At 39.3% G+C, this 24012-nt stretch overlaps 1 protein-coding gene across 2 annotated transcripts; it reads left to right on the forward strand.

The window, feature by feature from the left end:
• The first annotated feature begins 1645 nt into the window (after window positions 1-1645).
• CLPX (caseinolytic mitochondrial matrix peptidase chaperone subunit X) lies at window positions 1646-23752 on the forward strand. 2 transcript variants are annotated; one of them, XM_035554742.2, is made up of 14 exons: window positions 1646-1815; window positions 5770-5930; window positions 7320-7437; window positions 12238-12392; window positions 13427-13586; window positions 15063-15104; window positions 16231-16407; window positions 17274-17438; window positions 17784-17872; window positions 18377-18541; window positions 19535-19834; window positions 20282-20374; window positions 20655-20761; window positions 21877-23752. In XM_035554742.2, the coding sequence occupies exons 1-14, from the start codon at window positions 1758-1760 to the stop codon at window positions 21965-21967; spliced, it is 1881 nt and encodes a 626-aa protein (XP_035410635.1). In that variant the 5' UTR covers window positions 1646-1757; the 3' UTR covers window positions 21968-23752. The 2 variants fall into 2 exon arrangements, with proteins under 2 accessions (XP_035410635.1, XP_035410637.1); XM_035554744.2 differs by lacking the exon at window positions 15063-15104.
• The last annotated feature ends 260 nt before the right edge of the window (window positions 23753-24012 follow it).

Here is a 24012-nt window from a genome sequence, read left to right on the forward strand (position 1 = left end):
CACCCAGCGGGAGCCACAGCTGCTCTGGGGGCGAAGGGCTGTGTTTGTAAGGGGAGCGCTTATTAAATACGCGTTACTCAGTTCCCTTCGTCTGAGCGTGATGTAGTGCCGGTTCTTCTGATACAAAATCTGGTTCTTTTCGTCCGTCAAAATCGGTTTTAAAAAAGCTAAATTCCAGGTTGTGCTAAAAAGAAGGGAAGTGGCCCTAAAGGAGTTTCAGAGGATAAACCTCGTCAAAAAATGTAGCAGGATGCCAATAAGAGTCACATGGTAAATTTAATTTAAATAAATAATTTATAAATTACAATAAATTGGGTTTAAAGAAGAGGTTGTTAGTGTAATAGCACTGCCCATTTTTCATATATAAAGAAATTTAAACAGCTAAAGCTACGAGCTGAGGAAATTGTCCTTTCAAATCATCCTTCCTAAGTAACATTTTACTGATCTGCTTTCAGTACTTTCAGGTGTTTTCAAGTTCAGAGGGGCTGGCTGAGATCACCATCCCGTTACTGTTAGTGGTCCAAATGCACCACAAACCAGGTAACAAACCTTTATTCACGGCAGCACGCTGGATCTGATACCTGCTGGAGGCAACGCTCCTCTCCGTGCTGTCGTGGTTTGTGATTGCAAGACAAACAGCTTTTATCAGTGCGTTTCAGCGTGTCCTTGAGCCTAACCTGCTATTCCTGCCTAGCTCCCTGAAAAAGCTCTGGAAACAAAACACAGCGCTGGCTTTAACACAGATTAAAATCAGAATGGCAGCTGCCTGGCAGTAGGTGGTAGTGTTAAACCTGTATTTTACAAGGATTAAAAACCATCCAGACTTCAGCAGAAGTTAAAAATGGCATTCAGCAATCATCCTGGATGCAGTCATGCAGCGTGGTGTGGATTATCTGCTGTTAGTGCGGCCTTTGGCATTTGCTTCAGGGCAACTCAAGTTAATTGCTGTCGGGTAATGTATTCCTGTCTACGAGTCATTACTAAAATGAACAGTTGGGATCAATAAGTTCCATTTAATCAGTACATGGCAAAGAGGAGTTGAAGGCGAGCTGAAAGACCTACACAAGCCTGTCAGTTGTAGGTGTATTCTCCATGAGCTACGCGTAAAGGATATGTTAGAGATTTACACTTCTGAGACTTACGGGAAGCATTTTTGTCGTACTGCATTTAAGATTTGGAACCAAATAAATAAATAAAAGCTTAATATTACAAAAATTTATCTTGCATGAAAAAAAAATGATGTCCAGTCCCAGCTGGGTTTTGAGCAGGCGTTGCTCAAAATCGCACACAGACTGTGCGTGTTTGGGAGTAACATCGCGTAGAAAGGAAAACACGACTGGGGAGAAAATAGGTAAATTATCTCTCTAAAGTTAGAAGTTAGGAATTGCCTGAAATTAATGTGCGGAGGGGAGGCGCCCAGACTACATATCCCATGATGCACCGCGCCAGGGGGTCGCTGGGCCCTTCACACCTCCCTGAGACTACACCTCCCAGAAGTCCCCGCGCGGGCCGCGGCACGGCGTTCCGCGCGGCGCCCCGCGCGCTGCCTGCCGGGAGCTGTAGTCCGCGGGGGCGGGGTGTGTGTGTGTGTGTGGAGCGGGCGGCGCGGCTGCCGTCAGCGAGGCGGCGCCGGGCGGGGGGGGTGTTTACGGGGCGGGCGGCAGCGGCGCTGCCAGGCAGGGCCAGGCCTCGGCTGGGGGGGAGCGGCCGGGCCGGGCCAGGCTAGGCCGGGCCGGGCCTCACCTCACCTCAGCATAATGTCCGCCTGCCACTGCTGCGCCGCCGCCGCGCGGCTGCTGGGCTCTGCGCGGAGAGGTAACCCCTTCCTCAGCCTCCCCTTCCTCCTCCTCCTCTCAGCTCGGGCCTCCTCACCCGGGGCTCCCTGGGGACCAGCACGGCCGCCATCAGAGACCTCTGCCCTTATTTTGGGTGTTTTTTCCTCATTAAACCCTTCCCGGCGGCCTGGGCAGGGGCTGTGCCGTGCTATAGGGAAAGGGGCTCTCGTTGGGGTGTTTCTGTGGGGTGGCAGAGCAGAGTTCGCTTCAAAAATATGATTTTCGGTGCGTGTCGCGCTGTGGGGCTGCTAAACCCGCCGCCTGGGCTGGCTGGCTGACAGCCTGGCTTTTTTCAGCCCGAACTTGAAGTGTTTCTCACAAAAACTTGCGCTCAGTCGGCAAAAAATGGTTGCGACCAACTTAATAGACGAGTGAGGCTAGGTACAGGGTGGGTGCGGAGGGAGGCTTGCTGCTTTCTTCCTAGTTTTGTCCTTTTCGTCGTGTTTTTGTGTGTCGTGAGCATTGACAAGCTGTACACTTCTTGCAGTAAAAGGCAGACCTCCCCGAAGTTGTGGGGGAAATCTTTACTGCTGCCGCATCTGCAACGAGTTTTTGAATGATCATACCCTCAGGAGTGGCCTGATAAGTCAGAGGAGGGGATTTATTGCTCTCAGGAGGTGAGGTAACTCCTTGCAGGTGACTTTATCTCCATCTCTGACATCACCCGTGCTGAAAGGGTTTGGACAAGCCCTTTCTGCTCCAACCCGTCTGGCCTCGTGCAGACCCACCGAAACAGCACGCTTTAAAACAGGCAACGTTCAGAATTTACTTTGGAACTGGTTTTTTGTTTATGTCATTTCTTGTTCTTAATAAATAATAGATTTTGTATTTTTTAGTCAGACCTAAAATTTAAAAGGGACATTTACAAGAGCAAATGAGACTAAAACACAGTTATAGGACAATAAAATTTTGCATGAGCTTTATTTAGAATTTATTTTAAGAGTTAATTTGGTGCATTTTGGTTGCTATAAGAGATCATATCTTGTGATATTGCCGTTGGGTCTGATGGTGGAGTGTTGCCTCACACAGAGGGGAGACTTCTCTTTGTCAGTCTCCCTCTGACATCTTTGGGCAACAGATTCTCTCAAAATATTTGAGGCTTGGCCCACAAGTCAGTGTTTCTTTCCTCAGCTGTCAATTAAAGGTTGACATTGTATAAAGGAACCTCCCAGTTTATCATAACCTGCTAACCTGAACGCCCTGGATAGAAGCCACTGCTGCTACCAAAATTTGTAGGTTTGGTGCGTGTTCTTTAAGCTGTGTTTCAAAAAAACCAGCCAAGCCCTGACTGCAGCTCGTGTGTTTGAGGAGATACTGCCGTGCCAGCCAGCTGTTCCTGCTGACACTCCCCGGTACCTATCAGTGGCTGGAAGTTGCCAGGCGGTGGGCTGGAATCGCTTTCGAAAATTTGCCTCTGGGCTCAATTATGCAAGCAAGTCGTTGTGATAACTTTCTTCCTACTTCATTCTTTAGTTGTACAATGAAGTTCTCTCCAAAAAAAAAAAAAAGACAAGTCACACCTAGGTTGGCTAAACACGAAAGCCTCGTCCCAGTGCCTAAAGCTGATGTAGCAGGAATATTTTTTTCTTCTGGCTTAGCCTATCCGTACCCTCTGGAGTTCAGCAGATGTGGCAGGGTGAGTTTAACGCTGTTCTCTAAAGGCTGACCGACTAAGGCTTTCGTTAAGAGGAACAGGAGAGAGCTTAAGAGCGGCGCACACGTTGCTGACTAGCCCGGGTCTGCTGCCAGCAACCTGTCAAATGCTGGAGGTGAAGTCGCACAACTGCAGCCTTCGGATCGATAGTGGCACAGTAGGTAACGTGGCACCTACCGGCCCGGACACTTGTGTAGCTTCGTAGGTCGTCTGATAAAGTTTTCAGGGCATTTTCCGTGTCACTCAATTAAAATTGGCCATCTTTGATCCTTATGCAGTGCTTAGTAGTAAAACGTTTGATGAGTCTTCGTTAGGGCTCTGTTCATTCTCCATCGGCCGAATCTCTCCTTGCAGCAGGAGAGTTGGGATGTTGTTTTTCACTCAGGGAACTATTTCTTTTTTTCGTCTTTAATTTAGAGGTCCTGTCCCAGTTCCCTTTAGACGTGGTAAAACAAATCACTTTAAAGGCACCATATATGAGGACTAAACCCCCAAGACAGGGAATTACTGCAAAACAGCGTAACGTTTTGAATGCTCGCCACAGTTTGTTCTGTACTGACAAGTAAATTTAGCACTCCTGATCCTCGGAGCTCCCTGTGCACATTCAGTCAACAAGACACAACCGCTTGTGAAAATGAACCAGTATTTTAAGATTACTTCTGGCATGTAGCAATCCGTGTGTTTTCGTAGGTTCTCCTGTGTTGTAATCTAAGGTGTTTACCCGTGTGGTAGTGGCACTCAGCAGAGTTTAAAATTGGAAAATATGCTGATCATTAGACATTCCTGACTAATTTACGGACACAAGTAATAACCGCAAATCATCTTTAAGTTCAGGTATCTTAAGCAGCATGTATCATAATAAATAACTTCACGTCTCATTTGACTCTGTATTCCTGGTTATGACCTGACAGAAGTCTGAGGGGGTTTTCACGGTAAATACAGGCTTGTCTCTAGTGCTTTGCTTCTTTCTTTCTTATTTATTTATTATATTCTAGTCATTCTTTCCTCTTCCAGTGCAAATTAACTGTATTTCTCTTGCAATTTTTATCGTTTTAATTCTTTTTCGAAGACTTTTTGGGGTTTTCTGTACAATTCTGGCACTTCTGATTTAACAGATTAAAAACCAAGTCTGAACAACAAGTTTTTAATTAACATTTTTGCTATATAGCTCTTCTGTCGGCAGCAGCCAAAGAGCTCCTGTCGAATGCATAAAGCAAGTAAGAAATGGGGCAGTTTGAATGAAAGAAAGATAAAAGACATGGCTTCCAGACTCGTCTGTTTACGGTGAGAGATGTTGCAATCACAGGCATGACATCTGTTGATTCACATCATACCTAGCCATGAAATGTAATCTTACACGCCCGTTAGTTTCTCAATTAGGCTTTATTCCTGTTGGCAATAAGCTGCTTCAACAAAGGTAAGGCTATGCTGAATTTGCTTGTGCCTGTGTGTAAAGGGTCAGCGTGTGCCAAATGCAATTCTAGCTTTTAATTTTCCTCAGAACAACTTTTTTTTTTTTTTTTTTTTTGTCAAGCATTGCTTCAGATTCCTGGAAATTAGTTTTCAGTAGAGTTCACAAGTGAAAGCCAAGTCTGAACGCGTGGTCTCTGCCTCTGAGACACTTCTCTGGTAACTTTTGCGTGATGAGGGAGCATTTCACTGATCTTTTTTCACTTCAGTGTTGGAATTATTCCATGAGCGCTACATGTTGATAGTGTTTATTGTTCTGAGGAGCGGGTTCACAAGTGGGATATTCCCAGTCCCATGACAGAGTGGAACTGTGCCTGATACTAGAGGACGTGAAATTACTTTCAGGTCACTTTTGGATGATCCAGGCACCGTTTAATGAAATAAACTTAAAGGTGGTCACATGGATGTATTTTGGATAACAGAAATTTGGGTGTTCAGAGTTGAGTTCTGCTGCTGAAACTTCTGAGCTCTATTTCATGTAAATCGGTTCTGGGGTCTGCTGACATCAGGGTATTTTCAATTGACGTCCAAAATTTGGGTACTGATAGATAAATACTACATTTTGAACAGATTACACATAAGGAAAACACTGGTTTGGGGTTTTCTTGGTGATTTCCCTAAAGCCTTGGATGAAATTATAAAGCAGTATATTGAAGTTATGTGCGTCCGATATATGTCGTCACAACCAGAATGCTTTTTGGCCAGATGTTAACAAGGTAGTTCTGTTACCTGACTGTGGTAGCAGCAAAAATATTCCTACGGTGTAACAATTGATGAAATTAATGTTTTTGCTTTCATGTTTTCATTTAGGTATTACTTGCGGTCGTACACGCGTCCCTGTTTTAGGAAAGCTTGGGACTTTTGAAACTTGTTCCCTCAAACGAATTCCTCTTAGAAACTTTTCAGAAACACCAGCGTATTTTGCTTCAAAGGATGGCGCAAGCAAGGATGGCTCTGGAGAAGGAGGCAAGGTAATCAGCATGCGTTAAGGTTTTTCAATGATTGTGTTTTTTTTTTAATGTTTCTTAAATGTTTTTAGTAGATCTTTCCTTATTTAAAATCAGAATTTTGGAATTCTGCTAACACTTGGCACTTCCAATCCAAATTGCTGCAGCTGACCGCAAAGAAAAAAATGTATTGTGAGTTTGTTAGCAAACTATAGAAACGTTCCGTAATGCTTTTGCCAGTTTTATTAATTTTTTTTTCCTACCATAAAGGGACACTTGAACTTTGTAGAACGTTATACATTCACAACAGTTTTCAGGAGCTCAGGAAAGAGTAGTAATCAGAACTCTTCTCCTTTAAGTCTGCTATCCCCAAGTAGGCCTTTAAAAGTAGGTACAGTTTTAAATGTTTTCGTTGTCTTGCTCAAATACAACTACCAAATCAGTGCTGACAACTTTGTGAGGACACCACCTTTATTCTTGCTGGTAAATTTTAATCTCTTCCCATCCTAGTCTTTCTCTATAATTATAGTTAATCAACAGCTTCTTCAGATAAATGATTACCTGAGAATAAAATTGCTCTTCAGTCAGCAAGTAAGATTTTGAGAGTTGAGGTGATAACTTCTGCCTTGATATGGCACGTTGTCACATTTGAGGCACTTTCCAAAGAGTTTTAGTCTTTTGTGCTTGAGAAATAAGTGGGCAAGTAAGGTTAAAAAAAAATGGGGAAGTATTTTGGAAGAGGGAAGAAATCTTTTGTTTCCTGAACTATAACAGCTTCTGTTACTAGTCAAGGTATAAAGGCATAGAACAGATACAGATTCAAAAAATGTTAACAGGAAACCCCACTAAATAGCATAACGTGAAGAAAGACAAGTAGGACTCTGTCAGGGAACTCTGCCTCAGGAGTCAGAGGAGAATTTTTCCAGATGATGTCTGAGATGCTTGTTTTATAGGTCATATCTGCCCTACAGCCGTCTGCCAGCATAGCTACATCTGTCAAGGACATGCGGAGAGTTGTGACATCAGGCACACTTAGAATAAACACAGCTGTGATAATGAAATTACTCTCCATAAGTATGATTTGTTTTCTTCTGTGGGGTTAAAATAAGCTATGGCGGAATGTACTATTAAAACATTCTTGACACGGTTTAGCTTGTTAGTTCCAGTTCAAATCAAACAGTTTTAATGTAGATACAGGGTGCCTCTTCTGTGCGCATCCAGAATTGGTAGAACTGGGAAATGCGGATGTGTAGACACTTCAGAATGTTTGTGTTGTGGTGTTGTCCTGACAATAGTTATTTTGTCATTCAGGTATTACAATATTCACATTACTGGCTTCCATAAACACACTGCTAAATGCCTAACGTAACAGCTCCACTGTTTGGAGCTAATTGTCTGCAAATCTTTTTTTAGAAGTCTGTCGGTGAAGGGGGTGGTAAAAAGTCAAGCTCTGGAAGTTCTGGGAAAGGAGGGAACCAGCTGCGCTGCCCGAAGTGTGGTGACTTGTGCACACACGTGGAGACCTTTGTCTGTAAGTTTTGATAGATACTTTATTTTATAAATAGCCTCACATGTAATTATGTTAATGACCTAATATAGTCCTGATAGCTAAGTTTTTTAAAAGCACATTCTATAATTCTTCGAAGTTCTACATAGACTAAAGAAGTTAATTTGGCCACATTGGTGTAAGGAAGTATTGCCTCTGTTGATACGTTTGTGTAATTTCCTATGATACGGTGGAGCAGGACATGGTAGTAGAATTCGGACAGCAACTGTAAATATGCGTTTTTACAATGGCTTGTTACATTTTATGCAGGGGAAGAGATGCTCGTGTAAACAGTACTACTTTACTAATATATTTTTCTGTTACATACGTAAATGTTTCTAATGTAACGTTTCCTTTGCCTGCTAAATAGTAAGACTAATCCTGTGTGGACTGTAACCAAAATGCTTACGCAGCAGAGGAATTAGTATATGACAGATGGCTTCCTCTGATGTTTTCCTATGGCAAAATCAGATTCATAACAAGAAACGAAGTCCAAACAGAAAACCCAAAACGTATCAGATGCCTGATGTCCAGCAGCAGTAGCAACCTTTTGTTGCAGTACTGCCCAAATTAATGCCAGTTATGCATGTATGCACCTGTAGGTTTTACCGTACTTAGGGACGTTTCTCCGTATTTCAGTGCTACTGAGAGCAGCCTAGAACATAGCTGTCAGAAAGCAAATGTCCGCTCTCAGTTGGTGGGGCTCAAGGAGGAAGTATCGGGTCATAATCAGGCTTGTGCACTGAGAAGCTTAAGACCAGGACAGCGTAAGCTTGTTTAATGGTTGTTAGTATCGTAGTTGGAGAAAATGAGCAGGTGTGCTTTTATTCACTGCTACGTGCACGAAACATACTATTAAAATGATTGGGTGTCATGAATCACAAGACAAATCTATAGTAACAGCATGCTTAAATAAAAAGATCAGTCATCAGTTGCTACTTTGTTTTTTAAAATTAAGTCTTTTTATTTGAAACTGTAGACAAGCATTTCTGAAAAACCTTACACCAACTAATGTAACTAGAACTATAATCCTCTGGGATGTTCTGTGCATCGGTCTCTTGGTGGACTACGTGGAGTTGAAAGCAGTGGAAGGATTTTTAACCTGGTTTACCTTCTTACGAGGTGATTCATGTGTAGACAGAGTCATTCTGAAACTGTCTCACTTCAGCAAGCGGAGAGAACGCATCGGTGGAGGTCGTGCTTTTATCTGCAAATGCCATTCAAGCATTTCCTTGGAGCAGAACAGTCACTGGGTGCCTATACGGCTGAGATTTAATTCAGTATATTTGCATTAGCACTAGGAATCTTTAGGCGTGCCTGAAAACTGTCATATGAAGAAAACTTATTCATACTAATATCATGGGAGAAAATGTCTGGTTAATGCAGTCTCAGCTTCAAAAGTAGCAATGTGTCACTTGAATCGTGGCATCAGAACGGCACAGGTACTGTTGAAGCTGGTCAAATTTATCAGAAGCTTGAAAGTCAAAATATAAAGAAGTCTGCTAGTGAATAATTGAATGTATCTGCTTCTCTCATCCTTGCATGTAATACTCTGAGACTTCAGGATTTTACAGCCTTTAAAAAAATTATGTTCAAACTAAGTGCGGTGACACTCAGTAATGGAGTAGAGTGGACTTTCCCACTCTATTAATTGTTAACTTAAAATCTTTGTTTTCAATTTTATTTTCTTTATTTGCTCTAATTTCTCAGAAATTCCTCTCAGTCATAGTCAAGTTTTCTCTGGATGTGTTTCTTTCTGGCTTAGTCTGTCACTTTGAGTACACTGATTCCCAGCCAAATCAGAGAATATAAAGCAGCAGGAAAACAAAAGGGCTGCATTCTAATTCTCTTAAATATATATATATATATATATATAAACTAATAACGAAAAAATAAGTTCCGAAATGAATGGGTTGCAAGTTCTATTACACATGTTGTAACTTGATTTTCAGTTAAACCTTTGTTGCTTACTTAGCAAAAAAGATGAATTCATCCAGTTCTGGTTTGAATTACAGAACTGAGGAGCCCCAAATGTCAAAAGCCAAAGGAAGATAAGGAATTAGCATTTGTTTTGATTTTTAAATATTAGATTTTTAGTCATTTTGAGAGGAGTAGGGCAAGAAAATACTGAATAAAAGCCACATTTATTAGTGAATTAGTTTGCAATTAACCATTGAGCGGACAAATCTCGCACAAAGAATTTTTTTGGCTATGGTTTTCCAGTAATTAATTACTGAGGAAGAACCAAACAAGTTAATAGATTTGCCTTTGACGTATTTTTTTGCAGCAGTTCCTGTATTGTTTTGGTTTGTGGAACTATGCAAGGTGTTCTGGGCTCAGTGAAATAAGACGTGAGCCTCAGATGCAGAGTGAAATCCAATAGCTTTAAAGCTGCTTGACATAAGAAGCCTTAACGAGGCACTGCTTTTGCTGTCTCCAGCTGATGCCTTTAGCTCTCATCCTCAAAAGCAAAACTTCCCTGCTACTGCAGGTACGTAACAGGCTACACGCTTCCCTGCTCTTTTTCCTTGATGTCATTTTACCTCATCAGTTTGGTAGGCCATTGTCACAGCCCTACAAGTGTTTTCAAGATTAATCTTCTTGTTTTGACTTCCTGTGTATGTTGTAGAAACCCAGCATTTCTCTTTGGCAAGGTCAGCTTGTGGGGACTTTAAAAATCTCTTTACAAACGCAGCCTCTGACATGCTACAGTAACGTTGTCTGAATCAAAACCAGCACTTGACTTGCTTCTTCGACTATGTCATAAATATTTGCAGGTATCTTAATGATACTGAGGTGATTTGACCTGAAAGCTCTTTCCTGTGTTTTTACATATTTGCTAACACAACGTATAAAAACATGCCAGTAATTTAAGAATAGAAAAGTTGCTTGAAATTTTGAGAGCTCACTTTTGGGAAGATAGCAGTACTTGAACTTGGTTTCCTTCGATTTTGGAGAAGAATCTCAAAATTTTTGCCCCTACAGTTGGAGTGCTGTTAAAACTCATTGATACTTCTTTCTAAGATGCTAAGTAAATGGTAGAAACTGGCTGGTTTCTCCGTTATTTTGATAACTGAGTTATCAGATTTGCCAGGGGCACCCCATACATCAAAGTTTCTCTGTAACTATTGACCCTCTTGGTCCTGCTGAAAGTAAGAAAGATCTCTTGTAACCTTTCTGTGTGCTGCTTGCAGTAATTGATGCAAATATACTCTGCGCAATGATTTTTTTTTTCAGTGAGTGATGTTTTCAGAATGCATAATAGTATTCTTATAGCCTGTTTATTTTCTTTTTTCACCATTCCTGTGGATCTGTAAGGGGGGCAAGTATTCTCGTGGCTATTGCATCCTAAAAAAGCTGTTAGCATCGCCTGGGGAAGGACAACAGCCTCGTGGCACTGTAGCCATTAAGGATACCAGGGGTCTTCTGAGTATTTTCATGTGATGCTCTGACTAATAAATAGCTATGTGAGACAAATGTATGCAAGCAATTCTCCGTTTCAGTCCCGTCAGGCAGATAACGCTGATGTGTAATGTTGCCAGGAGAACTTTCCAGCTGTTTTACAAATTTTCTTTGGAGCAGAGCTAATAAAGCTGTGGTGGTCACCATATTATGTGCTACAGTATTAAATAATCTGTTATTTATTCAGCCATAAGGTGTATTTAGTATTAGCAAAGTAAAATGCTGATGCCACCTATATGGAAGGCAAAACCAAGCTATAAATAAGCAGCTAGGTTATTGCTAGAGGCTGTTAGTAAATCAGCTGGTACAAGACTCTACAAGCCATTTACTAAAAGCTTTTTAAGAGTTCAGAAGTTCTGACATTGAAGTTCTTCATGTGGTGAATTTGCTACATTTCCTTTACTATTAATTTAATAAATTTTCTAATATATTTAGTTTTAATCAGTCTTGTTGCACTCAATTTGTATGTAACAGAATATAGCAATATTGTTAGAAAAGATCTATTTCAGACTATAAACTTATTTTTCTTTATTTTAGATTATTTCAACTTGGATTTTCCCAAAGAAATAAACTTTGTGGGTTTTGAAACCAGTCTTTACAATCCTTGCTTCTTGAGAAGTGATTCACAAAGTCAGCAATAGGAGCTTTTGGATTTTGAAAGAAATGTGTTCTGTTCTTGACAGTAAAAGAAATAAGCAAAGGGTCTTGGAAATTCTCCAAGTCCTGATCACCTGCTGCATACCGTAGCTGTCTCTTGTTGGTGTGGTGCTGTGTTCCATGTCCTGGGCTTAGGTGACCAGTTCAAGCACGCTCTGGAGCATCATGCAGCCAGGGGGACGCAGAGACCAGGAGCTGCCGTGCCTGCCTTTCCCTGAACCTGCTGCATGCTGTCTTTGAGATTTATATCGTAGATTGCTTTCCCACACTGTGGAGTAGCCCGTCCCTAACCACAACGTTTTTGCCTGCTAGTTTGAGCTATTAACACTTCCTGCATAGTTAGAAGCCCTCATTAATTTTGCATCGCTCTGAGGTGAAGAGTTTCCTCTTCTGAGTTTAGTGCTCCTGAAAAAATACAAAATAGTTTTGCTTTCCAGTCCCTTGTTTGGTAGGTGCTCTGCGTTGTGACTTTGGGCAAATTGCATTCCTTCTGTCAGATTTCGTAGTCCACTAATTGTTCACCTTAGAAGCTTTAAAAGCAAAGGGAAAGCGTGTGAACAGAGTTGACTGTGCTGTCTTACAGATGCTTGTCCTGTGTACTAAAACTCAGGCAGCTGAGTGAATACTCAGTCATTTCTCTTACCATTTTGTTCACTTTTTCTGCAGCTTCCACTCGTTTTGTGAAGTGTGAGAAGTGTCACCATTTTTTTGTTGTACTGTCAGAGGCAGACACAAAAAAGAGCATCATTAAAGAGCCTGAGTCAGCAGCTGAAGCTGTGAAATTGGCATTCCAGCAGAAGCCACCTCCTCCACCGAAAAAGGTACAGTTCTTAATGCCACCCTGATGTTTCCTTGTTCCTTCCATCACGTTGGAAGACTTTACTACTTCTGCTGTGACAGAGCAACAAACAAAGGCGATTAGTTCAAGATTAAACCTTTTAGAGCTTTGTGATGCAGCAGAGCGCTGATAAAGGAATAAGTAGATCCCATAAAAGTAGTTGGGCTTGTTTTCCTCTGGCTTTGTCTTGTGACTGAGGTGCAATACCTTAATTTTGGCCTTGTGACCCTGAAGCAACCTCAGTCCTTGCCAACCATGGTATCTTTAATTTCCTGCTCTGACCTTATTTTCTACACCCTGATATTGGCAGCTTCTTTCCGTAGTTGCAAAACCTTTTCTGTGGCCTCTTTCTGGGTGAGAATTGTGGCTAGATGGTGTGTGGCTGCAACCTGTCTACTGCTGCCTCCACATTAAGTCACTTGGTTTCCTTCTTCCAGAAGGAGGAGAGGGAGCTTACTGTGTTCTGCGGTTCCTAGTGGACTGCAGTGGTTTCTAAAGCTGCATGTGGCTCCTGGATAGGCCTCTTGTAAGAACTTAAATATACTTGAAATTTCTGTTTCTTTTACAAATTTGGGTGAAAAGGACAATGGGTTCAAATATTAGTAGCAGAGAACTTGCAGACACAATCTAGTTATGTAAGTCCCACCTTTTTCAGTAAACTTATCAACAGGAATCTATTTTGTGTTTTAAATGTTGGGTTCCTATTTCTCTGTTCTGTAACGTTCTCCAGGTTAGGTTACAGACTGAAATAAACTAAAGTCAGAACTATTTAGTCCAACTTTGGGGGTTAGAGCTTTTGCTTATGTCCTGTTTTATCCCAAAGTCACAGGGTTCAGCTTTGCTTAGTTATCAGGGTTTCAGAATGTATGTCAGAATCTTCGCACACCTTCACAAAATAAAGCAACACTCAAGTTTAATTTTTGAATGTCCTGTAAAGTCTTAGCTTTGTCACAGTTTACTACTTTTTCTTGCTACAAGCTTGTTTAGAAATGTTACTAATACTGAGTTATCTTTCAGATTTATAACTACCTCGACAAATATGTTGTTGGTCAGTGTTTTGCCAAGAAGGTGCTTTCAGTAGCTGTGTATAATCATTACAAGAGGATCTACAATAATATTCCAGCTAACCTGAGACAGCAGGCTGAAGTTGAAAAGCAGACTTCTTTAACACCAAGAGGTTTGTCTGGTGTTTGGTATTCTTCTGGTCAAATAAAATTCACCCTTTCAGTTCCCTAATTTATATTTTTGGTTCTCTAATAGTAGTAGTAGATCTGCCATCCATATCGGTTTAATTTTAGTTCAGTAATACTTCTGAAAGGAAATGTTGAAGCTCTCTAAAATGTTGTTTGATAGACTTGAACGTTATTAGGTAAAACCCAACATTTTCAGAAACCACTGTATATACAAATTCACTGCATTCAGAGAGTATAGGTCAAAAGTGGACCAGTCTGTTTTCACTGCCTAAACAAAGTAAAGTGGGATAAGCACGTACTGCATCAGTAAGTTAAGAAAATCTCACCTAAGAAACATATGAACACTTCTACCTTGACACTAGATATTCTGTAACTGAAATGATTAAAAAAATTCTATTAAATTTGAACTTCCCTGTGTGTGTACTTCTGTGGTTTATTTAAATAGTAATCCAGAAGGTTTATGATGCCATGGGTATTGTCTACCTATTACGTAAACAGTAAAATATATAACGTTTTTTACTGGCACGTGTTAGGAGGTGTTTTCCTTTAAGTTTATAACATGAGCCTCCTAAATTTTTCTTTCTAATCTCCTTTACTACTTAATGGCTTAATCTGCAAGCAACAATGCAGATCGTGAAGACAGTGTTTTGCACAGTGAATTTGATGAATAGCTACCTTTCTAAACTCGCCTGTTGTTGGCAGCATCTGTTGGTCACCATAGTATTGTTCGATACCTAGCAGGTGTAGTTTGAGCTGCTCTTGGCAGTACGTTTGCCACTGAGTAAGTGTGTAGCTATGTTGATCTAATTTATTTTTAGAAGTAGGATTAAGTTACTGTCTCCGATTCAAAGTGTACCTTGATTTTTTTTTTCTTAAGGTGTTTTGTTCTGTATTCCAATTAATAGTACGCTAAGCAAACAAACCTTGTTCTTTTTTTAAATTTACTTAAAGAAACGTTTAACTGGGGGGTTGAAACTGTTCTCGTAGTGGTAGGAGACCAGTCTTGTACCTGGCATAGGAAAGTTCCTGATCCTCCACAGAAGATAAAATGACCACCCAAAGAGACTGGCAGTGAATGTTTATAACTGAACGTATCTCAAAGTATTATCAATCTTATTTAGTAACACTCAGCTATAAATGCGTGAGTTTAAGGAAGTCTTTTCAAAATGAAGTTGTATTATAGCATTTTTTCCTCCAATAAATGTTTTCAAAACAAAAATCTAATTGGAGTTAATAGTCTGTAAATGTTTTAAGTAGTAGATAGCTGGCTGTCATTTTACAAACATGCAAGTCGACTTTGGGGCAGCAATTGACAGCAATAAAAACTAATTCATGTGGGGATTTTGTGTTAGAAATACCTTCATACACAGTGATGAAATGTATTCAGAAGAGGGCAAGAGGTGGAGAATTTAAGCTTTTATAAACTTACTTTTTATTACTGTTTTCATCCTCTCTCTTAGAATTAGAAATCAGAAGACGGGAGGATGAGTACAGATTTACAAGTAAGTGAACTCTCTCCTCATGTCCTCCTCTGCAATATGTACTCTTTTGGTGTTAATGTAGAGTAGTGTTTAGTGACCATTAGTCAGAAATACCGAGTAAAAAATGTTTGCTTTTCTTCTGTAATTAAATTTAACTGGTGGCATCGAGCATATTTTGACTGACTAGGATCTGACTCTTTATCTCATTCTAGGCAGAAAGCAGGTAGAATGTAAAGTTACCTTTTATAAAGTTGGTTAAATAATCACCTGTCCATTAGAATCATCCTCAATAGAACAAGTGAAAGTTAAGATTTTTTTAAAACTTAATCTCTGATGTGATTATATCAATGCCATACAATATACGATGCGAGGTAGATAATAAGGGAAGTACTGTAATTGTTTTCTGCAGGGTATCTACACTTTTAAAGGGTACCCTCGCCCTGAACCTCAGTACCATTTCTTTGTCCAAGTGATGTCAATCACTTATTTTTGGTCCACCAAAACTCTTGCTAGTTATTGAACTTTGTCCTTAGTCTAGAGTAGATGAGTTTGTAATCCCAGTTACACCTCTTCAGACCACTTTTCGTAATCTTCAAAATTCTACTCCTCAAGCCAACTACAACTGTAGTGCTATGGAGAAAGAATATTCAGCTCAAATTCCTTATCCACATATGAACACAAAACCTGTAACAACTGATCTAAGGCACATTTTTAAGTCTTGAGAGTAGGCCTCTGCATTGCTTTTGTAAATGTTACAGTAAGTCAGTTCTTGTACTTTCTCATCACAGAGATCAGTGGTTTGGGTTTATTTCTTTCTATGTGTTTAAAAAAAAAAACTGCAATGAAAATGAGTCAATTTGTGTAAGGACTGAAAATTTCTCTAGCAGTTTTTTTAAATAATCCACTGGATCATGAGAAATTCTCTCCATATATGTAGATACAAACGTGTGCAAAAATATGATTGGAACTCATGTTTTTGTAATAATTGCAGCAAATTTCTGTTGCAGTCCTAGCTCTAAGTTTCTGCACAAATAGGTGGAATTATAGGTTCACAGGAAAAAAAAATAAATCAGGAAAAGCTTTTATGCATTTAAGGTAATGACAAACCTTGTCAGTGCTTCAACACTACTACTATTGTTCTTTTCAGAGCTGCTGCAGATTGCTGGGATTAGTCCACATGGTAATGCTTTAGGAGCATCGATGCAGCAACAAATGAACCAGCAAATACCTCAGGAAAAACGGGGAGGAGAAGTACTAGATTCGCCCAATGATGACATAAAACTTGAAAAAAGTAATATTTTGCTGCTTGGACCAACTGGATCAGGTATACAGCTGCATCATTTTATACGTCTAATTTTCCTTAGAATTGAGTGATTTTTTTTTTTTTTTTTTTCCCCCCTGTTCTGTGATTATTTCAATTTGATCTTTGTAAAGCTAAACTGTAAATTCCAAACCGGGATTTTATGCTTTCACGTCACTGTATCAAGCTGAGCTAAATGGCTTTAAAAAGGAAGGAAGTCTGGTCATATTTTTTGTGATTTTTTTTTTGTGCCTTTAAATACTGACTGATTAAAAGATGTAAGTTTTCCCTAAGCTGAAATAAAATGCATCTAAAGTTTGTCTGCTTTTTAGATGGCAAGTTGAGATGCTGTGGTTAGAAAGTGATGTTTCACACCTGGGACAGATCACTTACAGGTGGTTAAAAGAAATGATATCTGTGTTCATAGAAAACGGGGGTGTTTGTGTTGTTGTGGTGGCATTTTGCAGACTATTTGGGAGAATATTCACTAAATGATATTGGAATTATGTTTCTCCCCAACTTCAAAGCAGGAACAATGGGTCATTGCACTGCACCCTTAGTGCAAAGGACTACGTATTGACTTAATCTTTAATACATGCAAGTAAATGGATTTTCTTTTGCGTATTGTATGACGTTTTATTTGTGGTACAGTAAGCATTTCAAGCTGCCTCAAATACAGTACTAGTCTTATTTAGGAATACAGCTTGCTAACATGAGCACTGTTAGTGAAAACCGGCTGCATTGGAAAATTTTCTTATATCATTGTATGAACATGCTGATATCATTTTAAATGTTTAATGACAGTAATAGTGATCCTATGGTAAATACTTAGGTTTGTGTGCTCTGAAGAAATATGTGGCATTTATAACGTACAGTTTTTGTTTTACCAGGTAAAACCTTGCTGGCTCAGACTCTAGCTAAATGTCTAGATGTACCTTTTGCTATCTGTGACTGTACTACCTTGACTCAAGCTGGCTATGTTGGCGAAGACATTGAATCTGTCATTGCAAAACTGCTGCAAGATGCCAACTACAACGTAGAAAAAGCTCAGCAAGGTAAACCTGTACAATAAGTTGCCTGAAGTTCATGAATAGGTTGTTAACCTTAGGTGTTCTAAACCTGGAGATAACCAGTATTTCTGTAACTTACGTTTTTTGTGTCACATCCCTGAATTTTACCACTTTGAAATCAGAAATAATAAACCTGAAAAGAACTCTAAATATATCTTGCAGTTCTTGCTCTTGTCCGTAGCTTTGTTTATATATTCAGGTCATACATTTTTGCAATCTGAAATAGGAAGGGAGAACAGATTGCCATCTTAAACTGTGTTCTTCCCTGTGTGTAAACTTTTGCCTCTTAAAAAGTAGAACCTTCCTTAAATCCGTTTTCTGTAACTGCAGGAATTGTTTTTCTGGATGAAGTAGATAAGATTGGCAGCGTTCCCGGTATTCATCAGTTACGGGATGTTGGAGGAGAAGGTGTTCAACAAGTAAGTATTTCCATGGAGTGGCTTTACTTAGTCCATCAAGTCTGCTACGTCTGATAGCATGAGACTGTAGAGTTATAGTTCTTCAGTTTCTTAATTATTAACCTTTGAAACTCTCACCTTTCCTGTTTACTTTCTTCATTCCAAAAAAAGCCAAAAGCAACTCAGGACTGTATTGCGGAAAAGTTTTAGTTTAAAAACATCTTTGCAGTATCAGATAGCAAGTTGCATAACAGAGGCAAGAATAGGTAACAGTTTACGTTTTTGACAAAACCCTCAAAGCAGTTCATTACTCTGTGCAACTCATCATTTGGATGGGAGTTGCATTAAAAGATTTTTGTCTATCCTGAAAACTGATTTCTTTAGACATTTACAATTAGTATAAAGGCATAAGCAATTAAAAATTGAAAGAAAACCTGTAAAGATACGCACGCTGTGCTATGTGTTCTTCCATGGTACTGCATTTCTTTTTTTAAAAGCATTGTTTATTTCTTCTCTCCTCCTTAGGGCCTGTTAAAATTACTAGAAGGCACAATAGTAAACGTTCCAGAAAAGAATTCCCGTAAGCTACGTGGAGAAACGGTGCAGGTGGACACAACAAACATCCTCTTTGTAGCTTCTGGTGCTTTCAATGGTCTTGACAGAATTATCAGCAGGAGGAAAAATGAAAAAGTGAGTATATCAGGCTGCGTTTGAACTGAAATAGTAATCCTGATTACTGTTCACACAGTACTGACTCCTGAAGGTCTTGCTGTACTTGTAAATCTACTAAGATTGGGTGTAGAGCTGTGGTTTTCTTTCTGTTATCTGGGGACCTGAGGTCAAGGAGCCTAAGAAAGGCAGCAAAGAGCAAGTCTGTTAGTAGGCTTAAGTAGCTAGCAGTGGTCTCTGCTTCCACTGAGAAATTTTTAGCATATGCAGATAGATGCAGGTTCTAAACTGTTGATAGTGCACTTACTGTCTATCCTTAAGTGGTCGTTTCTTAAACTTTTGTAATGCTCTATGTTTCTTAAAAAAGGAATAAGAGACAGTTAGTTCAAGCAGTGATAAGAGGATTTATTTCAGGTGGAGTGTGCCAAGTATGGAACTGAGAAAACCTTTGTGTATCAGTAGAAAAAAGCTTTTACTTTTTTAATAGATACTTGGATATCTTGAGTACATGGTGTTGAAAGCTATCATCTTATGAAAATACCTAGTCATGCATTTTTTATTGTTTTGTATACTAATATTTGGGAACAGTCCTGTATGCTTCAGCTTTCTGACAGTGTGTGTACCCTGCTTCTAACTAGAACAGTGACAAAAATCCAAATTACTGTTTATAATAATTCACGTATCATGTAGGCGTTCTTGCATGCATTTGTGTAGCTTCCGTAGAGCACTTTTTAGTGTCACTATTACTTGAAAACTTCTTAAGACGTGTTACTAACCTTTTTTCTGTTAAGGATGAACTTTTATTCAGTCTAACATTTAATTCCCCCCAGTAGGGTATTAACACATAAGAAATGGATTTTGTGCAAGGGAGATAATTTTACTAAAAGTAATTTCTTAAGCTTAAATTAATATGTAATGACGTAATCAGTCACTCCATTTTTTTTTTATACACCTGCATCATGATTTAGTTACATAAAGAAAACTTTATGTAAGCACAACATGTTTGTTTTGCAGTATCTAGGATTTGGGACACCATCTAATATCGGAAAAGGCAGAAGGGCTGCAGCAGCAGCTGATCTTGCTAATATAAGTGGAGAGTCCAACACACACGAAGACATAGAAGAAAAGGATCGCTTGCTGCGTCATGTGGAAGCCAGAGATCTCATTGAATTTGGCATGATTCCTGAGTTTGTGGGACGTTTGCCTGTTGTGGTTCCTCTGCACAGCCTTGATGAGAAAACCCTTGTACGGATTCTTACTGAGCCACGAAATGCTGTGGTCCCCCAATACCAGGCATTATTCAGCATGGATAAGGTTTGCACTTTTGACAGCTTTTCAATATTCTTGTTTATAAAATACAATATTAAAAAGCTGCCTCACTCTAAAGATATGTTGTGTTTTGTGGCTGAAGAAAATGATCTTACTGTACGTAGCAGCTTTGCAGGAAAAGGAGTAATACTGACTCAGATGTGTAAAGACTGAAATTGTTCCTACATCTTGCTAGATGACGGAGGGGAAAACAACCAACCAAACAAACCAGATTTACCCTGACAATAAGTTCTAAAAACTTGCACATTGATTGCTGAGACCATTGTTGTATGAGGAGTTTACATACACAATATCGAGTAAGAACTTGAAGCTCTTCTGGTTTTTGATAAGAGTTTGTGAAATGAACGAAATTTTGTTAACTACTTAATTCTTAACAAGCTATTGAGTTATGAGTGAAATAATTAACTAAACTTGCCATTTTTCTATATGTAGTGTGAATTAAATGTAACTGAAGATGCATTGAAGGCTATAGCCAGACTAGCCCTGGACAGAAAAACTGGTGCAAGAGGTCTGCGATCTATAATGGTAAGTAAATCAAGTTTCATCTTGAGTAAATGGTTTCATCTTGAGTAAATGAAGCTACCCATATTCATGTATGTGGTCCTAATCATAACAATTTAGAGACAAAGCCTTACTTGGTTTGGGGTCTCATATAGATACAATAAATCTCTTCCTAGAAATGCGTGTACTCAGATTTCTTCCTTCAGGAAAAACATCTGGCCCTAAGAATTACTTGCTAACCATATTTTTTTTTGAACATGAAGAAGATGGCATACGGAAATGTTTTTCTTCTGTTTTCTTGTAGGAAAAGCTGTTGCTGGAGCCCATGTTTGAAGTGCCCAACTCTGACATCGTATGCGTGGAAGTTGACAAAGATGTTGTAGAAGGCAAAAAAGAGCCAGGATACATTAGGTAAATCCATAATGGAAGTATCAGAACAGAGTAATACAGTTAGGGATCCTGATCCATAGGAACAAGTTTATAAACACACAACCATGCACACAACCTAAATAGGATCCTAAATCTGTACACTGTACACAGTTGACTTAGTGCCTATTCTGTCCTAGAGGCTTTGGGTTTGTATTTCTTTAGTTTTTAAATAGAAATTAAAAAATAAACATACATGAAGTTACTTCAAACCTTGTGCGTGTGTGTATATACCTGTAGAAATAAAGTAAATGATCAGCATCAAAAGGTAACAGTAAAAATCTGAAGTTTTAAATGTGGCAGGGCTGAAGTTTCTCAAGCAGAATCTTTCCTTCTTCTAGCTTCTACCACACTGAGGTGTATTTTTATGCAAGCTCCAGGCTGCAGCAGTTTTCTCCTCCATTACTCTTACAGCAGTGGAGAGCCAAAAAGAAGCATCTATTGATTTGCTGAGCACTAGCTAAAATAATCAATGTGGTAATGATTGTATTATGGTAATGATGTGGTAGAGCACTGAAAGCACTGGGCAAGTCTACGTTTAAAGGCAAAAAAATAATTTTAGTGAACAGGCAGTGGAGTAGAAAGGGAATGGGTCAGGCTTAAAAAAAAAAAGAGGAATGATGTTTAGAAACTTCAGCTTGGTTTCTACCTCTGCGGAAAACTTTTGAGTGACTTTGTCCACTGAGATGCATGCTCTGCATTTATCTGTGTCTTTGGTGAAGCTTGGTTCAGCGCACCTCGTTTCTCAAAGGGAACGGTGGAAGCTTAAGGTGTTAGTATTACAGTGATGGTTGCTTTCTGTTATTTTGCAGAGCGCCAGCACTCGTGTTTGCTGATTTAGTATGTAAATTTTAATTTTTCAGATAATTTAACTGAATTTAACTTTTTGATTTTTTCAGTAATGAGACTGCATATTAGTAGTTTAAGTCTGCATAGCACCATTTTCAGCTCAGAAGGTCATTAAGCGGGTGGCGTGCTTGTCAGAACATTTTTCATCATGGCACTTTACAGGTGGCATATTTACTACAAGCTATGGAAACTGTCTCCATTTTTTTCCCCCTCAATTTATAAAGTGTCTGATCAGTTCGTTTTAATTATAGGGCTCCCACTAAAGATTCATCCGAAGAGGAATATGACTCTGGAGTTGAGGAAGAAGGCTGGCCTCGACAAGCAGATGCTGCAAACCATTAAATACTGTCAGAACGCTCTCCTGCATAAAGCGCACTTGGTTATTTCCTTAGGATTTGCCTCTGGCTTCACAATCTGATACTAACAGCATTGGATCTATCTCGGATATGATACGTGATGAGGAACTTTATTAGATAAATCAGATCGTGTATTTTACTGTGACATCACATTGATTTATTTGATGGACATTGTGTGGACTTGAACGGCATAATGTTCAAATATAAATTGTATATTACATTTGTTCGATTAAAATGTATAGCAAATATAGCAACACCTGAATTGCTTTTTCTAAAAACTAAACAGCAATGCAGGTACTACCAATAGTTAGATTTTACAATAATGTTACTCTACAAATGGGAAAACAAGTTTAATAATTAGTAGAGGGTGAATAAACTATTAGCTCCTCATGTGACTCGCACGGGGTTGTGTTCAGGTCAGTGTTAGATTTCTGCTGGTGTTTGAAACCCAGCAGGTGCTGGAGTGACTTGTTACATGTGTGGGAGGAAGCCCTTGCAACAGGATTTTGAAAAACTAGGGGACACTTTATGGACACTGCTGGGAGATTTTGCTAAATGTAACACTAGCTTGTTACGTTAATTTGGATGCAATATCAAATACATCCTATTGCTCACCTCTCCATTAGGAGTAAGTTTTAGTCACCTGGAGTACCGTGAAAGAAGGTGAAGACAACAATTTGCTTATTTTTTCCAGAAGGGTAAATAAGATTTCCAGGAATTGGTAAGCCATCTGAGTTTGGAAGAGAACTTGGCATAAATTTTTAAATATTAATGTTCTAATATAGTACATTTTGTTTAACATATTGGAACTATCATGCATCAATTTTTTGGTGCCAGGTATTTGCCCAACCTATCTTATAATGTTGAGATGAAAGAAGTAAATGTATAATATTTTTGATGTAATCAGTAGTGATTGTTCACATGACAGTGCTTTTAAGTTATATGCTCAAATGCTAGTATTGCATCTTGTGGTTTTGTCTTTGATTTTTAGTCTCACAGCAAGCAATCCTCCCTCTTCTGTTTCACGTCAAAATAAATTCAATCCTTTAGGAAAGTCTTTGTAAAAAAAAAAAAAAAAAACCAACACTAAAGGACCTGTATGTTTTTTATTTGTTCGAGGAATTAAAATTGTTGCTTACAACTTGGTTTTGTCCTTCAGTGATGCACAGATTTAGATTTTACTGGGCCCTTTTTAATTTTAATTCACGCTATTTCAATAAAACTTGCATCATTCTTTTCCATCTAGTAGATATTTTAGGTAAGGGAAGGTACTGCAGATGTGTTGGCCCTATTTCTCGTTAATTTTTGTCATGTAAGTTGTAGGTGATGGTCCTGTAATACTTGTGTTCCTACACAGAAAGCAGTTTTAGCGAGATGCAACGGATGCTGGTTAGGATTTCACGTTTTTTTTTTCTGGTTAAACGACCCGTTAATGGTTCAGAAAAAGCTGCTTTTAGAATTGAGGAAGTTTCTAGGAGAAGCTTAGTCACCTCAAATCTAAATCTGTGGTGATCTGTCTGTAACTTTATCCTCATTTTCCTTTTTGTAGAGTGAAGAACATAACCGACCGCTTTTAACTCCAAATTCTTTAATCCTTTTTTAAGTGGAGCAGGGGGAGGGGAAACATTTTAGGCAAAACTGTTGAACAACTTAGTTTTGGAAGTTGTTTCGCCTTATGTAACCAAGAACTGTTTTTAAGGAAACAAATGCTGTGTAACTACAGTTTGTACTTCACTGCTGGCGTTTGAATAAAACAAAGTGGAATACTCGAGAGAGATTTGTCCTCCGTGAGCGACGCTGGGCTGGACAGGAGTGGTGGCTCACCACGTGTGGCTGGGGGCTGTTTCTGGATAGTTTTTAAAGCTTTTTGTTGAACTGCAAGGTTTGCTTTGTTCCAGATTTTAGCTTTTTGGTTTTAAACTGATGCAGACGAACGATAAAAGGTGCTGCTGGTGGGGCTCTAACACTTTAACACGTTGTAAAAACGTGTCGCGAAGCGAAGGGGCCCCACCTTGGCCTCAGCACGCGGCC

Source organism: Cygnus atratus, chromosome 11 (genome assembly GCF_013377495.2).
Source record: "Cygnus atratus isolate AKBS03 ecotype Queensland, Australia chromosome 11, CAtr_DNAZoo_HiC_assembly, whole genome shotgun sequence".
NCBI lineage: Eukaryota > Metazoa > Chordata > Aves > Anseriformes > Anatidae > Cygnus > Cygnus atratus.